Here is a 21,571-nt window from a genome sequence, read left to right as displayed (position 1 = left end):
GCAGCGAGCTGAGATCATGCCTTTGCACTCCAGCCTGGACAACAAAGCGAGACTCCATCTCAAAAAAAAAAAAAAAAAATCGGCACCACCCCAAAAACCCCTTGTGCTCCCTCTAGTCACTGCCCTTGGGCCAGGGTGACCACTGACCTGACTTCTAGGAGTATACATTGATTTTGCTGTTCTAGAACTTTATAGAATGGAACTATACAGCATGTGCTCATTTGCTCACAAGCATAAGTGTGTGAGAGTCATCTGTGTATGGCATGCATCAGTAGTTTGTTTCTTTTCATGGCTGAGTAGCATTTCATGGTATGGGGGCACCGACAATGTATCCATCCTTCATTGGTGGACATTTGGGAGCTGTTGTGAATAGTGCTGCTATGACTAGCCTACCAGTCTGCTATGTGTTTTTCTTCTTTCCTTTCTTTCTGTCTTTCGAGACAGGGTCATGCTCTGTGGCCCAGGCTGGAATGCAGTGGCACAATCACAGCTCACTGCAGCCTTGATCTCCCAGGCTCAAGCAATCCTCCCACCTCAGCCTCCACAGTAGCTAGGACTATGGGTGCATGCCACCATGCACAGCTAAATTCTTTTTGCAGAGACAGGGTCTTGCTATGTTGCCCAGGCTTATCTTGAACTCCTGACTTCAAGTGATCCTCCCAAAGTGCTGGGATTATGGATGTGAGCCACCATGCCCAGCCTACTATGTGTTCTTTAGGGAACATCTGTCTTCATTTTATTGTGTACACACCTGCAAGTGGAAATGCAGGGTTGTGGTTGGCCTTGGTGTTTTCTCTGAGCCTCTCCAAGGGCACTAGAAAAGAAGGGAGGGAAAAGAGGCATGTGCATTACCCATGAGAGTTACAAAGTGTGGCCTGTGTCCAGAGTGGCCCCCTGCATTCTGAGCTCTGTCGAAGACTTCAGAGCTATGTTGGCAGTGGGCAGAAGGGGGCCTGAGTGAGGCAGTGATGCATCCCTACCGTGTGCAGGGTAACTCAGATTCTAAGAACCTGTCCCAGCCCTCAGAGCAAATGGCCCAGTTGGGAAAATGAAGTTTAATGCAGGAAATAGGTAGTACCACAAATGCATCAGTTCAGAGCCAGCTGGGCGGCAGTCTGTGGAGGGATGTTGATTTGCCTGGGGTGGAAGTTGTCTTTGTTGACAGCCTAGGCACCTTTCCACCTCAGGAACACCCATGCATCCTTCAGTGCCCAACTTAAATGTCACCTCCTCAGTGGAGCTCTCCCAGATCTGCTACGTCCTTCTCACACCCTGGGCACTTCCTTCCTAGAATGTTTCAGGACTATCCAGTACAAATTGGAATATACTGCCCATGACCCACATGCAGGTCAGGGTCCCATGATGTCACTTGTTTAATTTCTATCTCCCCTGCTGGCCTGGAGGCTCCCTGTGGTCAACCCTGAGTCCGTATTGTTCATTGCCATGTCACCTGCACTTGTCATGGTGCCTGGTGCGTGGTAGGGCCTCTGTACATATTTTTGGAAGGTACACACAGGCCTAAAAACATGTGTGGTCAAAGCATGGAGGAGTTGCACATGGGTGACTGGGGGACAAAAGATGGCGAGTCCATCTGCAACAGAGTTCCCAGAGAGGAACAGAAGGAAATAAGGCCAGCAGGGCAGTGGGGCCTCCCAACACCAGACCAGGGAGAGCTATAATTCAATTCCGCCGGTGACTGGGAGCTATTGAAGGTTTTGGAATAGGAGAGTGACATGACCAGAATTAACTGATGACATTTTAAAGCAAGACTTTTTGAAAAGGAGAATAATGAAATTGTAATTTTTACCTTTTATCGTGGTTTTCAGGAGAATGTATTTCAACAAGTCAGGCTCAGTTAGTTGTATTTGTAATGGAAAATTTATCTAAATGGAGAAGAATGTGGAAATAGTATTGGACTGTTTCTCCTAGATTTCAGCAAAGGTGTCAAACTGACTGTGAGGTTGCAGGCTGCTCTGCAAAAATCAGTTAATATAAAGAACAAATGTGGATAGTCTGCGCTGCGGCCCAGCCCGCAGGTCAGGTGTTTAGAATCTAGGCACATGTGAAACCCTGGTGTTCTCCACGTCCTCTTCTTCCAGCTGGATGCCTTCCCTACTTTCCACCTGTTGCAAGCCTCCCACCTTCTTTGATTCACAGTAAATGTCATCTCTTCCAGGAACCTTCCCTCTCACCCCCAGACCCCCAGGAGAAACATCTCTCCTTTCTCCATACATATGCTGCACCTAGAGCACCTCTTAGCTGTGATACTGCTTTAATTATTTTTGTTATGGTGTGGGCAGGGACAGTTTATGGGGTAGAGATGGATGCTAGCCCTACCTAGTAGGAAAACACACACACACACACACACACACACACACACACACACACATATATATATATATATATATATATATATTTTTTTTTTTTTGAGATGGAGTCTCTGTCACCCAGGCTGGAGTGCAGTGGCATGATCTCAGCTTATTGCAACCTCCCCTTCCCGGGTTCAAGTGATTCTCCTGCCTCAGCCTTCCCAGTAGCTAGGACTACAGACACGTACCACCACGCCCAGCTAATTTTGTATTTTCAGTAGAGACGGGGTTTTACCATGTTGGCCAGGCTGGTCTCAAACTCATGACCTGAAGTGATCTGCCCGCCTCAGCTTTGCAAAGTGCTGGGATTACAGGCATGAACCACCATGCCAGGCCAGAAAACATATTTTATTTATTTATTTGAGACGGAGTCTCACTCTGTCGCCCAGGCTGGAGTGCAGTGGCGTGATCTTGGCTCACTGCAAGCTCTGCCTCCCAGGTTCACACCATTCTCCTGCCTCAGCCTCCCGAGTAGTTGGGACTACAGGCGCCCGCTACGACGCCCGGCTAGTTTCTTTGTATTTTTTAGTAGAGACGGGGTTTCACCGTGTTAGCCACAAGGGTCTCAGTCTCCTGACCTCGTGATCCGCCCACCTCGGCCTCCCAAAGTGCTGGGATTACAGGCATGAGCCACTGCGCCCGGCCCAGAAAACATATTTTAAAGCCATAATACTGAGACAGGAATAGGTAGATCAACAGAATATAATAGAAATCCACACATAATAGAAAATTAGTATAAGATGACATTTCCAATTAGTGGGTAAAGATGAGTTATTTCAAAAATGATATGTAGGCTGGGTGCAGTGACTCCTGCCTGTAATTCCAGCACTTTGGGAGGCTAAGGCAGGAGGATCACTTGAGCCCAGGAGATTGAGCCTGAAGTGAGCCAAGATCGTGCCACTGCACTTCAGTCTGGGTAGCAGAGTGAGACCCTGTCTCAAAAATAAAAAATAAAAGATGGAATTAACACCACTTAGAAAGCCATTTAGAAAAAAATAAGCTACATTCCCCACTTTGCTACTTACGTTGAGATAATAACAGATGGAATAAAGATTTAAATGTAATGAAGATATAAAGTTTCCAGAAGAAAATATGGGCGAATTACTTTTGTAATCTTAGAGTGGAAAAAAAACTTTTGTTTTAACCTGGAGCCCTAAAGCCCTAAAGGAAAAAACAAACAAACAAAAAAATCAGATGATATAAAAATGTAAAATTTCCATATGGCTAAAAAAACTTGTCATAAACTAAATAAAAAGACAACAAAAGGAAAACATATTTGCAAAATACATGACAAAAGATTAATTTTACTTATTTCCAAAAAGTTCTTACCAAAAAAAAAAAAAAGACCAACAATTCAAATAGAGAAATTGGCAAAGGATATGAACAGGTCATTCTCAAAAGAAAAAGAAATACAAGTGCCTCACAAACACACAGTGCACAGAAGCATCTACTTACATTCCCAAGTGAAGAGGAGCAAAGGAAAATAAGAGACACCATTCTTTGCCCCTCAGATTGACAGAGATAAAAGAAATTGCTAATAGTAAGCAGTGACAAGTATGCCGCGAAATGAATGCTGCTAGATATTGCTGGTGGCAGAGTGAACTGGTGTAGCATTTAGAGAGAGAGATGTGATCCTGACTGTGCAATTATGAAATGTACAATCCTGATACTGATGATGATAAAAGCTACCATCTACCAAGCACTCCCTCTGGAGAAAAGATCAAGATGTCTTTTAAGATCTAACCTTGGCAGTCACACACCCTCATTTGCCCAGTACACCATTGGTTCCACAGCCCTGTGCATTGTGATGGTACCAGGGTATGAAACTGGGCGGTGAGGGTCATCATGGGCCATCTTGGAGACTGTCTACCACAGTTTGTAATCTCAAAGGGAAAAATTCAGTGCCAAATGCTACATTAAACACATGTTAAACATAGCGGATCTTTGGAAGGCCAAGGCGGGTAGATCACTTGAGTCCAGGAGCTTGAGACTAGCCTGGACAACATGGTAAAACTCCACTTCTACTAAAAATACAAAAATTAGCCAGGCATGGTGGCACACACCTGTAATCCTAGCTACTTGGGAGGCTGAGACACAAGAATGGCTTGATCAAGTCAGGGAGGCGGAGGATGCAGTGAGCCCAGATCATGCCACTGCACTCCAGCCTGGGTGACACAGCAAGGCTTGATCAAAAATAAAACAAAACAAACAAACAAAAACATTGTGGATCATGTGTAGATGAGGAAACGGATGCTTAGAGAGGTTTAGGTATGGTGCCCAAAGTCATCCATCTAGTGTCAGAGCCAGAATTTGAACTAGTCCCATCTGATGACACTCTTTCCATTGGACCTCCTTGCTGGCCTCCCTGTCACCACTTCTGCTCCTTTATAATCTCATCTCCCCTGATCTAAAAAGGTAATTCAGATTGTATCCTCCTCTCCTCACTCCCAGTGTAAAGCCCACACACCTCACGGGGGGTGTTCAGGATGTTGGATACTTGGCCCTGTTTGCCCCCCGATGCTCATCCCTCCCGTCCTCCCCCTGGCCCACATTGCTCTAGCTACTCTGGCCACTGTTCCCTTCCTCAGCAGCTTTGCACCAGCTGTTCCAGTGCCCCCAGGTCTTCACCCAGATGTGAACTTCTGCCCTCTGGAGATTAGGACACCCAGTGGCGTCCTCCTGGGAGAGCTCTTCCCTGACCACTCAGCCCAGAGCCCACCCTGGCCTCCACCCTCACTCCACCCCCATCCTCTGCCTCTCCCCTACCTGTTGTCTGCACCTCACTCCTTCTCTACAGGATCTAAGAAGAGTCACACATTAAGTTTAGTTGTTATTTCTCTCTCTTTAATTCTTTGGAGATGGAGTTTCACTCCTGTTGCCCAGGCTGGAGTGCAAGGGCATGATCTTGGCTCGCTGCACCCTCTACCTCCCAGGTTCAAGCAATTCTCCTACCCCAGCCTCCCGAGTAGCTGGGATTATAGGCATGCCCCACCATGCCCATCCAATTTTGTATTTTTGTAGAGACCAAGTTTCACCATGTTGGCCAGGCTGGTCTCGAACCCTTGACCTCTGGTGATCCATCTGCCTCGGCTTCCCAAAGTGCTGGAATTACAGGTGTGAGCCACCTGTAATTTCTCTTTCATCTCATCATTTAGAAAGTCAATTAGTGACAATGAATGTTTTGTAGAGTCCAGGACTATTGTGTTGTGGAGTTTTTCTGGATTTCTTGTCTGATTGTCTCTTGAGGAGCAGATTCAGATGAAGCATGTTGGGGAAGCACATGGCTCAAGCACATGGCTGTGTCTTCCACTGCCTCCCTTCAGGAGCCGAGGACATCATGTCTGGTGGCCCCACTTTGGAGGCTGCTGAATTTGATTACTTGATTGGGAAGTGTCTGCTAGATCGCTCCATTGTGCAGGTACATTTTCTCCTCTGTCGTTAATACGTCATTTGTGGGGATAAATTTTTTTTTAATGCTTTGACATGCTTGAACAGTGTCTGCTGTGGTCACACTAAGATCCTATTTGTCCTAATAGTGGCAAACCAGAGTCCCATGGCCAGGTCCCTACCTGTGGGACATGTTCACTTCGTATGGGAAGCTGCATGAAAGCGGTTTGCTGTTTAAAAAGCCCCATCAGAGCATACCCCAATCATCTGTTTACAAAAGCGCCCAGTGTCTTCAGAGGCTGGAGGGGACCTGGGGCAGCATTGCCCCCTCCCTCCCCTCCGAAGCAGATGGGAGCAGCTTTCTTTGCCATGTTCTCCTACCAGGCTGGGGCTAGAAGAAGGGACACATCACTGGAAGAATTAGTAGTCAAGAAACTAGGTCACCTGATTCCTCGTTGGGACTCATGCTGTGGCCACTTTAAGGAGGGGGGGAGTGGCACAAGGACACTGAAAACAACGTACACAAGGTTACTCCAGGAGTGGCAGCTCCTGCAGGAATAAGGATCTGGGAGATTTCCCAGAGCTTCAGCACACACACATGAAAACTCGCCTAATTTGCAGTGCTGCTCAACAGCCAGGTTTCTGCAGGGCTCTCAACTGTCTTCTGTGGGTTAAGCAGGGCTGGGCTGTTTTATCTCAGGGATAGTAAATGAGTTCACATTTCATGCCTACAGAAAATCACTGCTCTGCCCTCCTGGGCAATACTAGCTCTCTTTTATTAGTCAGAGAAGAGGTGGGTTATCTGGGTTCAATTCCACCTTTGAACTTCAGTTGGATTTGGCTTTGTGTTTCAAGCTCAGATGTACACCACTGCTGTGAAATAGTAATTCGGGCCAGGAGAAGTCAAAGGTCTCTGGAAATGTGGTGGGGAAAGAGGGAAATCCTGAGCCTGAATTATCTCATTTTCAGAGTGAGGATGGACAGTTCCTACGTTGGAAACACTCACATTTCCTGGATGAACTTAAGAGCTGTGGCCACCAGTTCATTCTAAAAATCATTATTGGGCACCAGCATGTGTGGATAAATAAAGCCTCCCACCTGCCCCACACCACTGAGGATGAGAAGATCTAGTAAACTAGGGAGAGTGAATTGGTTTGAAAACACATTTGATTTCAGGAATAAAAGGTGCTAATGAGTAAATGTGCCTAAACCCTCTTTTAAAAAGAAAGTGTGAGTTTTCTATTGACAGCAGAGTCTTGAGCATGTGCGGAAGGAAGCCTGCGTGGCGCTAATGTGATGTCTTGTCATCGTTTTATTTTTCTGACGGGTAAACGCTGGGCTCTGAACCTGTGGGGTTGTACTTCCCACTCGCGGCTGTAGAGGGAGCCTTGTTTACCACGGATTGTTCACAATGCAAAGCTTTCAGAGGAAGAAAGAAAAAGGCTTTTTACAGAAAAAAAGTTGGAGGGTTAAAGGCAGTCTGTTTCAAAATTGCAAACAATTGCGGTGGCTGTCTCGTTTTCTCTTCTCTGCTGGTTCCACCGTGAATGAATGGTAGCGTAAAGAGTCAGTAGAAATTGCCCTTCCTCTTCGGATGCGACCAGAGCAATCAGGAGGTGGGATCCTTATCGGGGTTTTTTTAGTGTGTGGTTTTTTTTTTTTTTGGCAGTTTCCCCACAGAATTCCACGAGGGCAGCCTCCCATCCTTGATGAAGCACAAGCTTTTTTCGAGGCTGATCTATGGTAGCGGAGGGTCTGGATTTGTAGGGGTGGGGTGGGAATGGGTCCCCTGACCCATTTTCTCCATCGGGGTCTAATTCTGCGGTTTGGTGATAAGCGTGTTGCTTTTCGGGCCGAGTCCGAGGTTGCTCGGAGGTTCAGGGCGCCCACCCCGCGACGCCCGTCTCGCCTCCTCCGCCCCGGGCAGGGGTCTGTCTGTCGGGGGGACCGCATTTGGGCTCCGCGTGGTCCCCCTCCCCGGCAGTGCAGTCTCCGCAGACAGTGCGTGCCCGGGTCTGGGCTGGAGCAGCGTCCCCGAGATTATCCTATTACTTTACAACTGTGGCTCGCGCGCCGTCAGGACCCGGCCCCGTGTGGGTTGGCGGAGCACAATGACCGGCGGCCGGGCGGGGGCGGGCACGCGGGCGCGAGCGGGCGGCGGGCGCTCAGGGTCAAGTAGATGTTTGGGTCGAACAGGTGAGCGCCTCCCGGACTCTCGGGCGCCCACGGGGGGCAGGGAGGAGGGCGGAGCGGGTGTAAACTAAGTGGTGGGAAAGAGACAAAGGAAGAGTGAAGAGCGAGACGATACGGATGGGGGAGGGGGAGGGGCGCGGAGGGGCAGCCGGTGGGCAGCGCGCCGAGGAGCTCGAGCTTGAACTTGATCAAGCACCGGGGGCCCTGCCGTGGGGGTGGGGCGGGGGCACGGCCTAGAGCTGGCCACGTGCCTGGCTTTCCCAGCCCGGGGTCTCGCTCCGGCCGCCCGGGGGAGCCGAACCCCGAGGCCCGGCAGCCCCGCCCCACAAGTACCCGCGTCCCTGGGGACCCAAGAGACGCACTGGGGTCGAGGGCTGCTCGAAGGGGCCCCGGACGCCGAGAGTTCCTGAGGGTGCCTGAGTCACTTTCTTTGGGCCAAGTCTCCCTCTCCTGGCCTGACCGCAGACAGCCCGCAGGGTGCCCGCGCCCCCCAGCCCCCACCGGACCCAGAGACCGCGGCCTCCGGGAGCGATGGGTAGGCATAGATCCCAGCGCCTTCTTTCCGGGCTCAGCCCCTTGCAAGGATCTTCCTCGAAGCGCTTCCCCCTTAAGAGCGCTCTCCCCACCGAAGCGCACGGCGGCGCGTCCAGCGCGCCCGCCTCCGCCCCCCCCCCGCCCCCCCCCCCCCGCCCCCGCCCCGTGCCCGGTCCCGCCCCCCTCCCCCGCCTCCCCGTGCCCGGTGCCCCCTCCCCCTTCCTCCGGGCCGCGGCGCTGCCGCCGCTGCCGCCGCTGCTCGCCTGGGCCCTCCTCCTGGCCACCCCCGCCCCCGGGCCGGGCAGTGACGCGCCGCGGCGGTGCCAGCCCCTCTCCCCGGGCGGCCGCGGCGGCAGCAGCAGCAGCAGCAGCTGGAGCTGTGGGGCTGTCACCGCCGCCCGCCCCGCTCACTCGCGGATCCCGACCGCCCATCTCCGCCTCGCCACCCGCCCAGGTACGGAGTCCGGCCAGGATCCCGACGATCGGGCCGTTTCCGGGGCCCCGGCCGCCGCCCCCCTTCTCCGGCTGCTGCCGCCGGCCGTTGAGCTGCGGTTAGGGGGGCGGGGGGCTGGGGGCGGTTCTGGGGAGGGGGGCGCAGGGGGAGCTTCCTTTGCCGGGGCTGAGGAAGGGGGCGCGGGGGAGCGGCTGCGCCCTGGGAGGAGTGGGCTGGGGCGGGGGGCGGGTGAGTGTGCCCCAGAGTGGGGGGGGGCGATGAAGGCTGCACTGTGGGGGCCGCGGGGCGCCCGAGAGGTGTGTCTGGCCCCGAGCGTCCGGGGTCGCGGGGCGCACCCCACTCCCGGGGTGCGCGCCGCGAGTCCTGGGGGGCTGTGATTGTGCGCGCCGCGCCGCGGTATTGTGCGACGGCCGCTCGGTGTGCAGCGGGCTCGGCACCGCGTCCCGGGGAGGGAGGCGTTCGCTGGCGGCGGGGTGGGGACCGGGCTCGGGTTGCCGCGGCCGCCACGAGAAGGGAAGTGGACTGTGTTTGGGGATGTGAGGACGGGAAGCGTTGAGTGGCAGGGAGGGGTTCCCCGGCGCGGCGCGGGGAGTTGAGACGCGGTTTGCAGAGTTGAACCCACTTCGGCAGGCCCGGGTCCTTCCCGGGAGGGGACGGGGTGTCCCTCTCAGGTGCACCGTCTGACCGGAAGCCGCGGGCGTCGGCGGCCCCTGGCGAAGGGGCCTTCCTTAATCAGGGGACACGGCGGGGCGGGGGCCGCCGGCCGGCTCGAGGGCGCGCGCAGGGGTTAAGTTGGATTTACACCTCCGCCCGCTCTCTCCTCCCTCCACCTAGTCCTCAAGGCTGGACACTTTGGGTGGGGAGGAGGAGGGAGTGCAATCCGCATATTTATTCCAGCCACTCGGGAGCAGAAGTGACCCTGCTTCCACCCGGAGCTGCGTTTGCCCGAGTCCGGCCGCCCCTACCGGGCTGCGCTTCCTGGGGGAAGTTCTCATTAAGCCTCGCTAATTAGCATTATTCCTGTAGAAAGGTTAAGGTTAGACCGTCCTTTTCCTTATGGGAGGCCCACCCCCTCCTCCCCATTCCCTACTCCCTCCCCTCTCCCCAAGAGCACAAAAGCACAGAAAGAAAGTGTGAAGAGGCTCAGATCAATGGAGAAGCCACAAACCCATTAATTCAAATGGAACCTTTTTTCCCCCTCTAAAACATTGATTTTCCTTTCTGTCTGCTCTGAGGGGAGATGAATAACCTCCTGATTTCACCTGAAATGGTGTTTGGACTCTGTGATTTCCTCCTCTTTCTGAGAAGGATTGTGGCTTGAAATAGATTGTCCCTTGAGATAAAGCCCTACTTATCCCAGAATCAGCTGGCAACCCCAGCCTGCCCCCACACCAACTCACACACTCCAAAAAGGGGGTGTGCGGAGAGGTGTTTGGGGGACCTCATGACTCTTCTGGGGAGAGCCATCTGTGTGATGGGACTAGGCCCGTTTCTTGACCCCTGACACAGGCCAGATTCTGGACTGAATTGGTCTGGGGAAAAGGCCCATTTATGGCCCAGGCCCCGTGGTAGTTTAGCCCCCCGGGTAGTAAATTACTCCTTCATTGGAAAGCCATTAGGGCCTAAATGTGTCCTTGAATAATATCAAGCTCCTGTCTAATCCAGGCTCAGGCTGAGGCTTGCTTAATAGAGCAGGGTTTTAAGACAGCACCTCTAGAGCTGGGCGACACCACCCTATTCAGCACCTTCGTGCAGCACAGTGGGAACAGAGATCACTGCGGCCTTCCTCCCAGCTGAGAAGACGCCTTTGGGGAACTTTTCCTGTGGCCGCTACCCTGGGGCTCTGTGGAGCTGGACCGCCTGGGAGTTGCTCAAGAACTTTTTCTGTGTTGTCTGGGTTCCTTTCTTGGAAGGACAGCCCTGCAGGGGATTAGCTCACAGCGGCTCCCTTCCAGCCTTCCTTTTGGCTGGAAGATCCCTGTCTGCTGAAGCTCCTCTCCAACTTCACTTTTAAAGAAACCCTTAATGGCGATGTCTGGGGTACCAGCGAGGCCCTCGTGGTGAGGAACGCTGATGGGGAGCAGCCAGGTGCCTTTGCTTAGGAACAAAAGCCTGTTTTCCACTCGATATACAGTGGGAAAGTGTGGGAAATGCTCACTTCCAGCATCCAGGCGTCCATGACAGCAGGGACAACAGGACCACATGTAGATGGGAATACGCTTCTGACAGACACGGTGTGCGTGTGAGTGAGTGTGAGGGAGAGACAGCGAGAATCACTCCAGTATGGTAGGTGATTGGCTGTGTCTCAGCTCTCCCTGCCTCATATTTCCCAGAAGAGCTGGTGCTTGCATGGCTTGTAAGCAGAGGAGGCATGTTCGCAGGAAGGAGTGGAATTGTGCAGGAAGTGCTGGAAGGCTGGCCTCCTTCCCTGGTGGCTAGGTGGGCTTGGGTTGTAGCTATGAAGCAACAGCTTTAGGACCCCACACACCCAGGAGCTCAGACCACCCTCATATTTCATATATCTGTGGCTCAGACCACCCTCACATTTCATGTGTGCGGCCCCTTCACAACAAGGATTTGAACCCCTGATCCTGGGGGTTTTTCGTCTTCCATTAATAAGCCATCTGATGAACTGAAGTGGTTAAGTTGGGGTCACATGCGGTTCAGTACCTTCTTGGCATGCTCAGAAGGCTGTGTGTGTAATGCTCGCTGACATGGAGACAAGGGGGAGAGTCGCCTTTTGCAGAAGAATGTCCAGGGCCTGGAAGGGGCCTGCAGGTGCCCAGAAGGTGGTGCCTACCAGTGGGTTGAGAAGAGACTCCACTTTGGGATAGAGCTGGTGCTGGGGCAACCGCCTGAGGCTGGTGTTCTTCCCAATGGGAGCTTTAGCCTCCTGTCGAACAAGCCTGGGGGCTTTATAGAGAGGGGTCTCTTTCCTGCTCAGCCCAGAAACATCCCCTGCACATCCCTGCCCCCGCCTTCCTCCGAAACACACACCCAGGGCTCCTGGTCAGGGCTTATGGCTTACAATTGCGCTAAATTCTCAGCAAATCCTCCTCCTTTTCTTTCTCAAGCAAGCCGTAGAGATAGAATTACAGCTCTCAGGAAGGGTCTGGAAAATACTGTGTGAGGCACGCCCCAGGATCCCGGGTCCTGGAGGATGCAAATGGCTCAACTTCAGAGGCACCAGGAACCCAGTTGCAGAGAAATTGACCCCAGTTGTAAAATAATCAGGTTACTGATAGCACCTGCCCGTAGTTACAAGCCATGGATACAGTCCCGTTTCCACCATTTCCCCTCTGGTCTCCCGTTTTCTCCTCCTCCTGGGCTGGGCAGTGGTTGTGCTAGTTACCCTGCAGAAGAGGAAGGGCCTCAGAAGCTGGGTGGAGAGAAACTGAACCTGCCCATGAATTTTGGACTGAAGATAAGAACAGGGAGGGTCTGGTCAGCTCCTCTCCCTCTGCCCCAGAGGCCAGGCTCCCAGGTTGGGGTGTGTCCCAGAGGCTGACTGGGTGCTACCCATCTGCCTGCCTAACTCTTAAGTTCCCTTTTCAGAAGAGCATTTGGCTTTGGCTCTATTACCCTGTGACCCATGATGGCTTTGGTGCTGGAATAAATGATTGCTGGGTGGGCAAGGCCATGGGCTTCAGGGTTTCCAAAGGGCAGAGGCTAGAGAAACCAGGGCGTAGCTGACTGGACAGTCACATGGGGACTAAGGAGAGGGAACCCAGAAGTAATGGGACTGCACACACTTTTCTTTTGTGAATAGAGACAGGGTCTCACTGTGTTGCCCAGATGGGTCTTGAACTTCTGGCCTTAAGCAATTCATTCACCTCAGCCTCCCAATATGTTGGCATTACAGGTGTGAGCCATCGCACCCAGCCCACAGTTTTATTCTCTAAGTTTTGTTGAAGTTTGTTAACAGAAAGGGAGAAACTAGCCCCACTTCATCTGACATTCCAGAAGGGAGAAGTAAGAAGTACCCTGTGACCTCTGGGTGAGTCAGTGAGCACCTTGGGTCTCTGAGCAGGCCTGAGGCCTTGGTCACTCTCAAACCTGCACCATTGCCTCCAGCATGGCCCTCTGGACTTGGGTGTATTTTCCCCCTCTGCACAGTCGTCGTTGACAGATTCTGATCTGTGTGTACCTGTAACTGCCTTGTGATTAGGCTGCTTCTCCAGCCTTGGCTTAGGGTGTGAGTGAGGGACTGGAGCTACAGTCTGCCCATCTGTGACTGGGGGGCTTGTACCCATGAACTGGACTGTGCTGTGCCAGACAGGTTGCAGAGGGTCTTGGGAAGTCTTCTTCTCTAGCTCAGCCCTTGAAAGTGTGGGTGTTGAAGGGTTTGTGTAAGTCTGACCAAAACTTATTTTTGTATTGTGTGTTTTTGAAAAGTTAGGCTTAATAGACTTGATTTCTCACTTTAGAAAAAAGTTGCTGTAGCAGCCAGGTGTGGCAGCTCACACCTGTACTCCCAGCACTTTGGGAGGCCGAGGCACTTGAGCCCAGGGGTTTGAGACCAGCCTGGGCAATATAGTGAGCCCTTGTCTCTACAAAAAATTAAAAATTAGCCAGGCGTGGTGGTATATGCCTGTAGTGCCAGCTCCTTGGGAGGCTGAGGCAGGAGCCTGGGGGCTCGAGGCTGCAGTTAGCCGTGATTGCACCACTGTGCTCCAGCCTATGTGACAGTAAGATCCTATCTTAAAAAAAAAGCCATAGCAGTCAAGACATCAGAATCTTAGAACCTCTTTCACAAAACTGGGGTTCACCTGGCAGAACCCTGGAGGCTGTGGGAAAATTCCTTGGGAGCTGGGGAGAAAACAGTCATTGTTAGGTAACGAGGCAGTGTGTCCACAGTTTCTCCCCACTGCACCTACAGATGGGTCAGAATTTTTGCTGGTCCCTTTTCCTAGCTAACAAGGCCTGCTGTGAAGGAACCCTGCCTTGGTTATCTATGTCCCTACCACAATGCCAGCACATAGTTGATGCTCAATAAATGTACATCAACTCATTGAAGAAAGTGAGCATGCATGAATGTGTGTGTTTGTGTGTGTGTGTGTGTGTGTGTGTAAATATAGCCTCATCACCCATGAGTTCCCTCTGGGCCTCATCTTGAGACACTTGGTCGTTAAGGAATCTGGTTCCTCCCATTGAAGGGAGGAGATGTGGTGAAGTGGCCCATGGTGCGGTGACACTGTGATGCAGGCTCTGGGCACAGACTGCCTGGGTTTACACACCAGCTGTGCTGCTGGCTCCGTGTCCCTGGGCAGTTGGGGGAGGCGGGGCGAGCCTCACAGGGGCAGTTGTCAGAGCTGGAGCTAGGCCTGACGTGGGTGCCTGTGTTATGGGGTCATGGGAGGAAATCTCATAAAACCCTTAGCCTGAAGCCCCGTGCCTGTAGGCGCTGGGTGCTCCTCCTAATCAGGTAATTTTGATGCCAGGTTAGGTGTAGCCCATCTTTTCCCAGTGGGACCCATCAAGGAAGTGAGGGGTGGAGGGGCGTTTGGGTGAACAGTTCAGTGATGTGAGCCAGAGAAACCCTGGCTGTGTGTGGGGTGGCTGGCGGCAGCAGGAGGGAGGCATTACAGGGCACCCGGCTGCCACCAGCCCACCAGCCTGCATCCTGGGCTTCACATGCCCTCCATTCAAGAACTATGCGCAATGGGACCAGAGTCCTTAATTGTCAAATTAATGCCGCGTCCTCATTAAACACCAACACCATGCCAGGCAATTCAGTTGATTCAACAAGTCTCATTGCCTTGTGCAGGATTCAGAGGACATACAGTCTGGTCTCCACTGTTAGAAGGACCTAAGGTTTTCCGGGGAAAGACAGGGCAGAGATCCACAAGACAGCGACAGCTGGATACAGCTTGGAGTTGGGATTGTGGCTCACAGCAGCCGTGTGGGTTCTAGGCAAGGGCCAACTCAGTTAGGAGGGCGTGTCCAGTCCTTGGCGACTGCACAGATCTGGCTGTGCCTCATGTTAGCCCGTGACCTTGGGCAAGCCCCTTAACCTCCTGGAGCCTCGGTTTCCTCATCTGTGGAGCGGGGCTGACAACTGTACCTGTCTGGTGGGCCTGTAGTGAGGGTGAAATACCACAAGCCCAGAGCAGCGCTGGGCCCCTGAGAAGTTTGCCTTCTGTTGTTATGGTTTGAACTTGGCTGAGTGAGGCCAGAGTGTGCAAGCCGTCCCTGCTGCTCCACCCCCCGTGTATTGAGTGGAGTTCAAGAGCCTTTCTCCAAGCTAGAGATGGCAGGTACGGCCCTGCCAGGGTTGCGTGCTCTGTGGAGGGGACCTTTTCGTGTGGCTCCTCTGGGCCCGCCCACGCCTGCCCACAGTGGCCTCCTTGCCTCTCCTCAAGCCCAGCAGCTTGTGCCCCACTTGCTGCTGCCTGTGCCTGAAAAGTGCGTGGAGCCACACAGACCTCTTCTCACGGGCTCCCCTTCTCACTTCTTTTTTTTTTTTTTTTTTTTTTTTTATTGAGACAGAGTCTCGCTCTGTGGCCCAGGCTGGAGTGCAGGGGCCGGATCTCAGCTCACTGCAAGCTCCACCTCCCGGGTTTACGCCATTCTCCTGCCTCAGCCTCCCGAGTAGCTGGGACTACAGGCGCCCGCCACCTCGCCCGGCTAGTTTTTTGTATTTTTTAGTAGAGACGGGGTTTCACCGTGTTAGCCAGGATGGTCTCGATCTCCTGACCTCGTGATCCGCCCATCTCGGCCTCCCAAAGTGCTGGGATTACAGGCTTGAGCCACCGCGCCCGGCCCCCTTCTCACTTCTTGCAGGCCTCTGCTCCAGCGTTTCTGACCCGTGGGGTTTTCCTGGGCTGCCCTGGCAAACAGGTCCCTCTGCCCTCTCACCCCGCTTCTGTGTGCTTTGCGGCCCTCATCAATGCTTTTCTGCTCATTGTCCATCTCCCTCGCGGATGAGGGGTGCCAGACAGGCCAGGAGTGTGTCTGGTCCACAGCTGAGTTTCCCAGCGCCTAGAGGGGAGCTTGGCCCATAGTAGGTGCTCAGTAAATACCTGTCGAATGGATGGATAGGGAGTTTGGAGTAGGTGGCGCTTTCAACTGTTACTAGAATACTCTGTCTTTTAAGTCATGAGCATTTGAACAATACCCAGAGTCTTTCTCCTTCAGCTGTGACTTCAGGTCAAACCCTGAGCATGGCACCCCCTGGGCAGCCAGGAAGTAGCCAGGGGCCCACGCGAGATGCTCTGTTCCTGGTTCCTGGAGCCAGCATGGCAGGACCAGCTGGGAAGATGGGGAGCCGCCTGCCCCTTGCAGCCTTGCTCAAGGCTCCAAGGAACCTTCCCCCACCTGCCAGTCTCTCTTCCCCCTCCCCCTCGTCTCCCTCCATCCAGTTAGCACAGGGGAGAGTTTTGTTGTCCCTTTGTACCCTTTGTGCAGAGAGCCTTTTGAACGTGTGTGTGTGTGTGTGTGTGTGTGTGTGTGTCTGGGTGTGTGAGTGAGTTTTCATGAAGGAGGGCTGTGGGTGGAGGTGCTTGTGTTTATGGAGCAGGCAGCCCCTGGGAGGGAGGCAGAGTGAGTGCATGTGCCTGTGTGTGGGGAGAGGACACCAGAGGACATATGGGCTCTATCCATTCCCCGAGGCCCTGGGTGTGCCGCGTGGGGACTGCAGTCGTCACAGCCCAGCTCCTGTCCTCTGGATTCAGCAGAGGGTCCACACTGCACAGAAGCTATAAATTCCAGGAAACTCCCTACCAGCCCAGCGGGTGGGGGAGGGAGTGGAGGCGAATCCACACTGGTTCCCTAGCACTTGGAGCAGATGTGTCTGCCTCAGGGACAGCAGCCTAAGAAAGTTCCAACCAAAGTGTGTTTGCTCACTATAAAAGAGGCGTCTGTGAGGGGGCCCCAGAGGGGAGGCTTGGGGGGTGCTCTGCCAGAGGTCCTCACTGGGGGCCCACAGAGGCCATTGTGTCTTGCTGGGGGGAGGCCAGAACTCCGGGTGTGGGAGCTGCTGGGTCATCTTTCTTGGTTTTACAGCCAGCTCCCAGGCACAGTTGCTTGCTGCTCCTGAAAGGCTGGGCCGGAGGAGGTGGGGGCCCTTCCCGCTGGAGGGCTGGGTTGAAGGGGCCCCGCCCCGGGGGTTCCCGGATGACTGGCCAAGGGCCTCCGAAGCCAGCAGCGAGGGGAGAGGAGGCAGGCGTGGTCCTCTCTAGCAGGCCATCCGGCTGTTTGGAACGCCCTGGCGGCCCCCCAGGCCCTTGAGCTGAACCCCCTTTGCGGTCTGGTCCGAACCCTGGCCTGCCCCGCCCCCTTCCTTCTCTGCACTTCTGGGGCTGGCCCTTTCAGCCCTGGAAGCTGCCCAAGAGCGTATCTTTGAAGCACAGCAAAGGTTAGGAAGGAGGAAGACAGAAATGTCCTCTGGGCTGGGGGAGTGGGAGAAAGGAATTCCATGCATGCTTCATGGGAGTCAGGGCGCCGGGCCTGCTGGGGGCACTCAGCTCAGCCTCAGTGCCTGGTGGCCGGCATGTCCTGCTGCCCGCTTCTTGCCGCCGGGTCCTGTGCAGAGTGAGCCCTGGTCCCTGGGCTGGGAGCAGGGAGCGGCAGCCCTTGTTTACAGCGCTTGTTTCAACCTTGGCTCACAAGGGTAAGAGCCAGGCCCTGCCATCCGCCCCTGCAGGATGCGAGACCTCATAATTGTCTTCAATTACAGACAGCACCGGCCCTTAGCCTTGGCTTCCGATAGGAACCAGAGCTGGGGCCACTTCCACTGGGCAAGGGGGAGCACTACCCAGCCCTCACTTCAAGGTTTGAGGGCTCCCTGAGGCCTTCGGGGTACTCGCAAATGCCCACTGGCCCTGGGGTCCACTCACAAGGCTGCCTCGGGCTGATGAGAGCCCGTCCCTGCTGAATGCCCACCTTCTTTGTCCCTGCTCAGGATGAGACTTCTGTGAGCAGCGAGGATTTTGATATGAGCGACTCCACATGGATGTCAGCTGACCCGCACCTGGCCTCCAGCCTGAGCCCCAGCCAGGACGAGAGGATGCGGAGCCCACAGAACCTCCACAGTCAAGAGGACGGTGAGTGCCCGTTGGTGGCGGTTGAGGAGGGGCTGTGCCCGGCCCCCTGCTCCCAGTTGTCCTCAGGTGAGAGGTGTGGACATACTCCAGGGTGGCGGAATCTGGGCCAAGGCCTTCGGGTGGCCCAGACCCAAGCTTGCACTGCCCCCAGCGTTCTCAGCATCTCCACGGGCCCCACTGCCCCAGCCCCTGGCTCCTTCCTCCCAAAGATGAGGGAGGGAGCCCATGGGACTGGCAGCCTGTGAGGCCAGGGGTCTGCCTGGTAGCTGAGATGCCATGGGCTTCTGCGATGTGGGTTTCAGAGTTACCAGGGGCAGGCCTGGGAAGGTTCACTGTGTACCTAACCCAGAGCAGTTCTGCTGCCCAGCAAGGGAAACGACCCGTGTTTCTGTAGCCACATGTGAGGCTATAGCCCGGGTCACCTGGTGAGTGACCAGGCAGTGCAGCTGTCCACATGTGTCCTAGCCCCTTGGGATGCGATGCGGCTGGCTGGGGAGCTGTCTGGATTCTTCCCTAGTCCTGGCCCCCCTGCACAGGGCCTGCCAGACAGCCTACTCCGGCCTCCCTTGGAATAGAGGCTTCCTTCTCAGGGGTTGGAGAGTTAGGGTCAGGAATCAGACCCCAAAGATCCACCCTGGCCTCCATGTGGACTCCCCCAAGTGGTTGGGCTCTGGGGCCCTGGCATCTACCTTGGTGTGCCAGGGTTGTGAGGTGGCTCTGTGAGCACAGCAGCCCGGCATCGCCTTTGTTTCCGCGGAGGAGATGGTTGGGGGCAGGGGATGAGTAAGCTGGGCCCCAGAGAACTGGGGTGTAGGGGCCGGAGCCAGCAATTAGGAGGGGTTGAAGGTCGAGGCCTGGAATGTGGGAGGGAGGTACGGGTTAAAAAGGGGTGTAATGTTAACTCTGTGAAACGGGTCAGCCTTAAAGAGTAAATAAGGGGTAGGAGCCTTGCTGTTTGGGTCAAAGTTCATCTCCATGGCAGAACCTGTGCGCCTGCCTCCCGACAGCCTTCTCAGGCCTGAATCCGGCTTTGTTTGGGAGGAGACCCAGCCTGGAGGCAGCTGGAGGTGTCTGGGCCAGGGGCTAGGGAGCACAGGGAGTGGCTGCAGGAGGAGTGGGGTGCGTGGCTGCTGGCAAAGAAAAGGCTTTTGTGCCTGATGCCTCGTGAGGTCGGCGCGACCCCCTCGTGCTGCCAGCCTCCCAGGCCAGTGCTGCCTTCCAGCGTTCCCACGGTGGTGGGGACCCAGTGGGGGCAGCCACGTGCTCTGGGGGGCTCTGGGACTGGGACAAGCTCAGCAGCTGACCTACCGCCTCAACTGAGCTGATTGAGGCCACACCCAAAGAACACCGAGGGCTGTGCCTGCAGAGCTCAGCTGGGGCCGCAGGCTCTGGTCCCTGCAAGAAGGGTCTGGGACAGTTGTTCAGAGACCCAGAGCAGTTGGGCTGAAGGGGCCGTGGTCCCCCTGCTCATTCCCGAGCAGATCCCTTGCTGTTATTCCTCATGACCACCATTTGAGAGTGGGATCTCTCTTGGAGACACGTCCTGGGGAGGTCTGGTGATTTGGGGGCCGTCAGGATCAGGTGACTGACAGTGGCATTTCTGTGGGGTCCGTGGAGCTCCCTCGGCACCTGCTGCTCAGACGCTGGCTGGCCATGAGGATGAGGCTGAGAGATGCAGGGAGGCTGGGGATCCGTAGGTCCCCAAGAGCCCAGTGCGGGGCCAGCCTGGGGTAGTCACACACTGCCTTCCCCTCCTGGTGGACACCGGAGCTGGGACAGTGAGGATGCTGCTGACCGCGGGGCCGTAGGCCTCACCATCCGCTCCGAGGCACTCATAGAGTTGTGGGCCACCCCGCTGGCCGGCTGAGACCCCGAGCAGGGCACAGGCCTTGGGAAGGCCCAGGCAGCTGGCCTGGCCTCTACTGCCCCTTCTGGGCCTGTGGGCCTGTTGGCGTCTGTCCAGAACAGTGGGTTTCCAACCTGGAGTCCTGGGCCATCGTCCGGCCCCCATGGAGACACACAACCAGCCCCTCTTGAAGGTGCTCACGGTGCAGACATGTGAGGTCCAGCTCCCGTGAGTGAGTCAAGGGGCTCCCATCAGAGCACTCTCGGGCCCCTGTTATTGATGCAGGACTAGGTAGGAACAGCCCAAGCAGATGCACCCACCTTAGCCCTCTGTGTGCTCCACTCCCCGCCTGAGGGTCTCCATCGCAGAAGCCCCCCAACCCCACTGATGCCCAGGTGAGCTTGGTGTGTGGGCTGTAGCCCTCAGGCCTCCGTGGAAGTCTGAGGCCTGCTGTAAGGTCAGTCTTGGTCTCTGCCCTGCCCCTGCGACTCAGTTGTGAACCTGGCCCGTTGTTGGTGCCTGCTGAATGTCTGTTATCCCGGAAGGAACAAATGAACAAACGTTTACTGAGCCCTGTCCAAGCACACCATTGCAGAGCAGGTGGAACTCCGCCTCTGATGGGGATAAGTTGGGTTGTTTGTTTCTAGGGACATCCTTCCCATCTGAGCACCTGGGTCTTTTCTGTTTGCCAGGAGTGTGGGGACTCCCAAGGCTGTGCCGATGACACACCTGTGTTGGTCCTTTTGGTGTTGCTATAAAGGAATACCTGAGGCTGGGTAATTTATAAAGAGAAGAGTGTATTTGGTCCACAGTTCCACAGGCTGAACAGGCATGGCACTAGCATCTGCTTGGCTTCTGGTGAGGCCTCAGGAAGCTTACAGGCATGACAGAAGGTGAAGGGGGAGCAGGTATGTCTTATGGTGAGAGAGGGAGCAAGAGAGAGGGAAGAGGTACCAGGCTCTTTTAAACCACCAGCTCTCGCGCGAACTCATAGTGAGAACTCACTCCGTACAGCACCAAGCCCCTCATGACCCAGACACCTCCCACCAGGCCCACCTCCAACCCTGGAGGACACATCTCACCATGAGATTTGGAGGGGACCCAGATGCCAACCGTATCAGCATGCCCTCCCTGCTGACGAGTAATCCAGCCGGCCGTGATTTCAGGGAGCCGGGCAGTTAGCACAGATCTACAGCTGTGGATTTGTTGGGGCCCTTCTTTAAAGATTTTAACAAAGGCAGATGAAGGCTGAGTGGCAGAGCAAATCCCACGGCGGAACCACTGAGCCCGAGTGAGTTGTGCAGATGCCAGCTCTCACTCCCCGGGAAGCTTGTCTCTGAGGTTCTACCGGGGTGAGTGTCCGCTTGTCCTGAAACACAGTTAGGTTTCTGCCCCCAGCCCTGCCACTGTCTGTGAGTCTTGGTCTCCCAGACCTCTTTACAGCAGCTCCCCACACTCTGAAGTCCTGGGATGCTCCTGGGTCCCTGCGATCATAGCCGCTGGTGCTTGGCAGGGAGCACCATCACAGTGCCCTCATCTCATGGGGAGGAAACTTAGAATCAGGGAGAGACTTGGGGCAACTCAGCCAGAGTTGGGGAGGGCCAGCGCTTCTCCTCTCTCCCCTTTGGCAGGTGTAGGGGCCACGTGTGAGGGTCCCCAGAAGATGGGCAGGGGAGCTAGGGAACCAAAGAAGGCCCTCTCCACACACTTGGGGCACTCCCTCCTTGGGGCCCAGGGCCATGCG

At 54.9% G+C, this 21,571-nt stretch overlaps 1 protein-coding gene across 5 annotated transcripts in view; it reads left to right on the top strand.

The window, feature by feature from the left end:
• Positions 1-21,571, top strand: part of NOL4L (nucleolar protein 4 like) — a 142,744-nt gene that overhangs the window by 94,029 nt on the left and 27,144 nt on the right. For 3 of the 5 annotated variants that reach the window (XM_023220419.3, XM_023220421.3, XM_023220420.2), the window contains exon 5: positions 17,840-17,981. In XM_023220419.3, the coding sequence (XP_023076187.2) occupies positions 17,840-17,981 (142 nt within the window). Of the gene's footprint in view, positions 1-8,720; positions 8,938-17,839; positions 17,982-21,571 lie in introns of those variants that run through there. The other 2 variants (XM_023220422.3, XM_023220423.2) reach the window with 1 other exon arrangement.

The sequence above is a fragment of the Piliocolobus tephrosceles genome, chromosome 20, assembly GCF_002776525.5.
Source record: "Piliocolobus tephrosceles isolate RC106 chromosome 20, ASM277652v3, whole genome shotgun sequence".
Classification (NCBI taxonomy): Eukaryota; Metazoa; Chordata; class Mammalia; order Primates; family Cercopithecidae; genus Piliocolobus; species Piliocolobus tephrosceles.
Note: the sequence above shows the minus strand (reverse complement) of the source record. Positions and strands in the feature narration are given on the sequence as shown.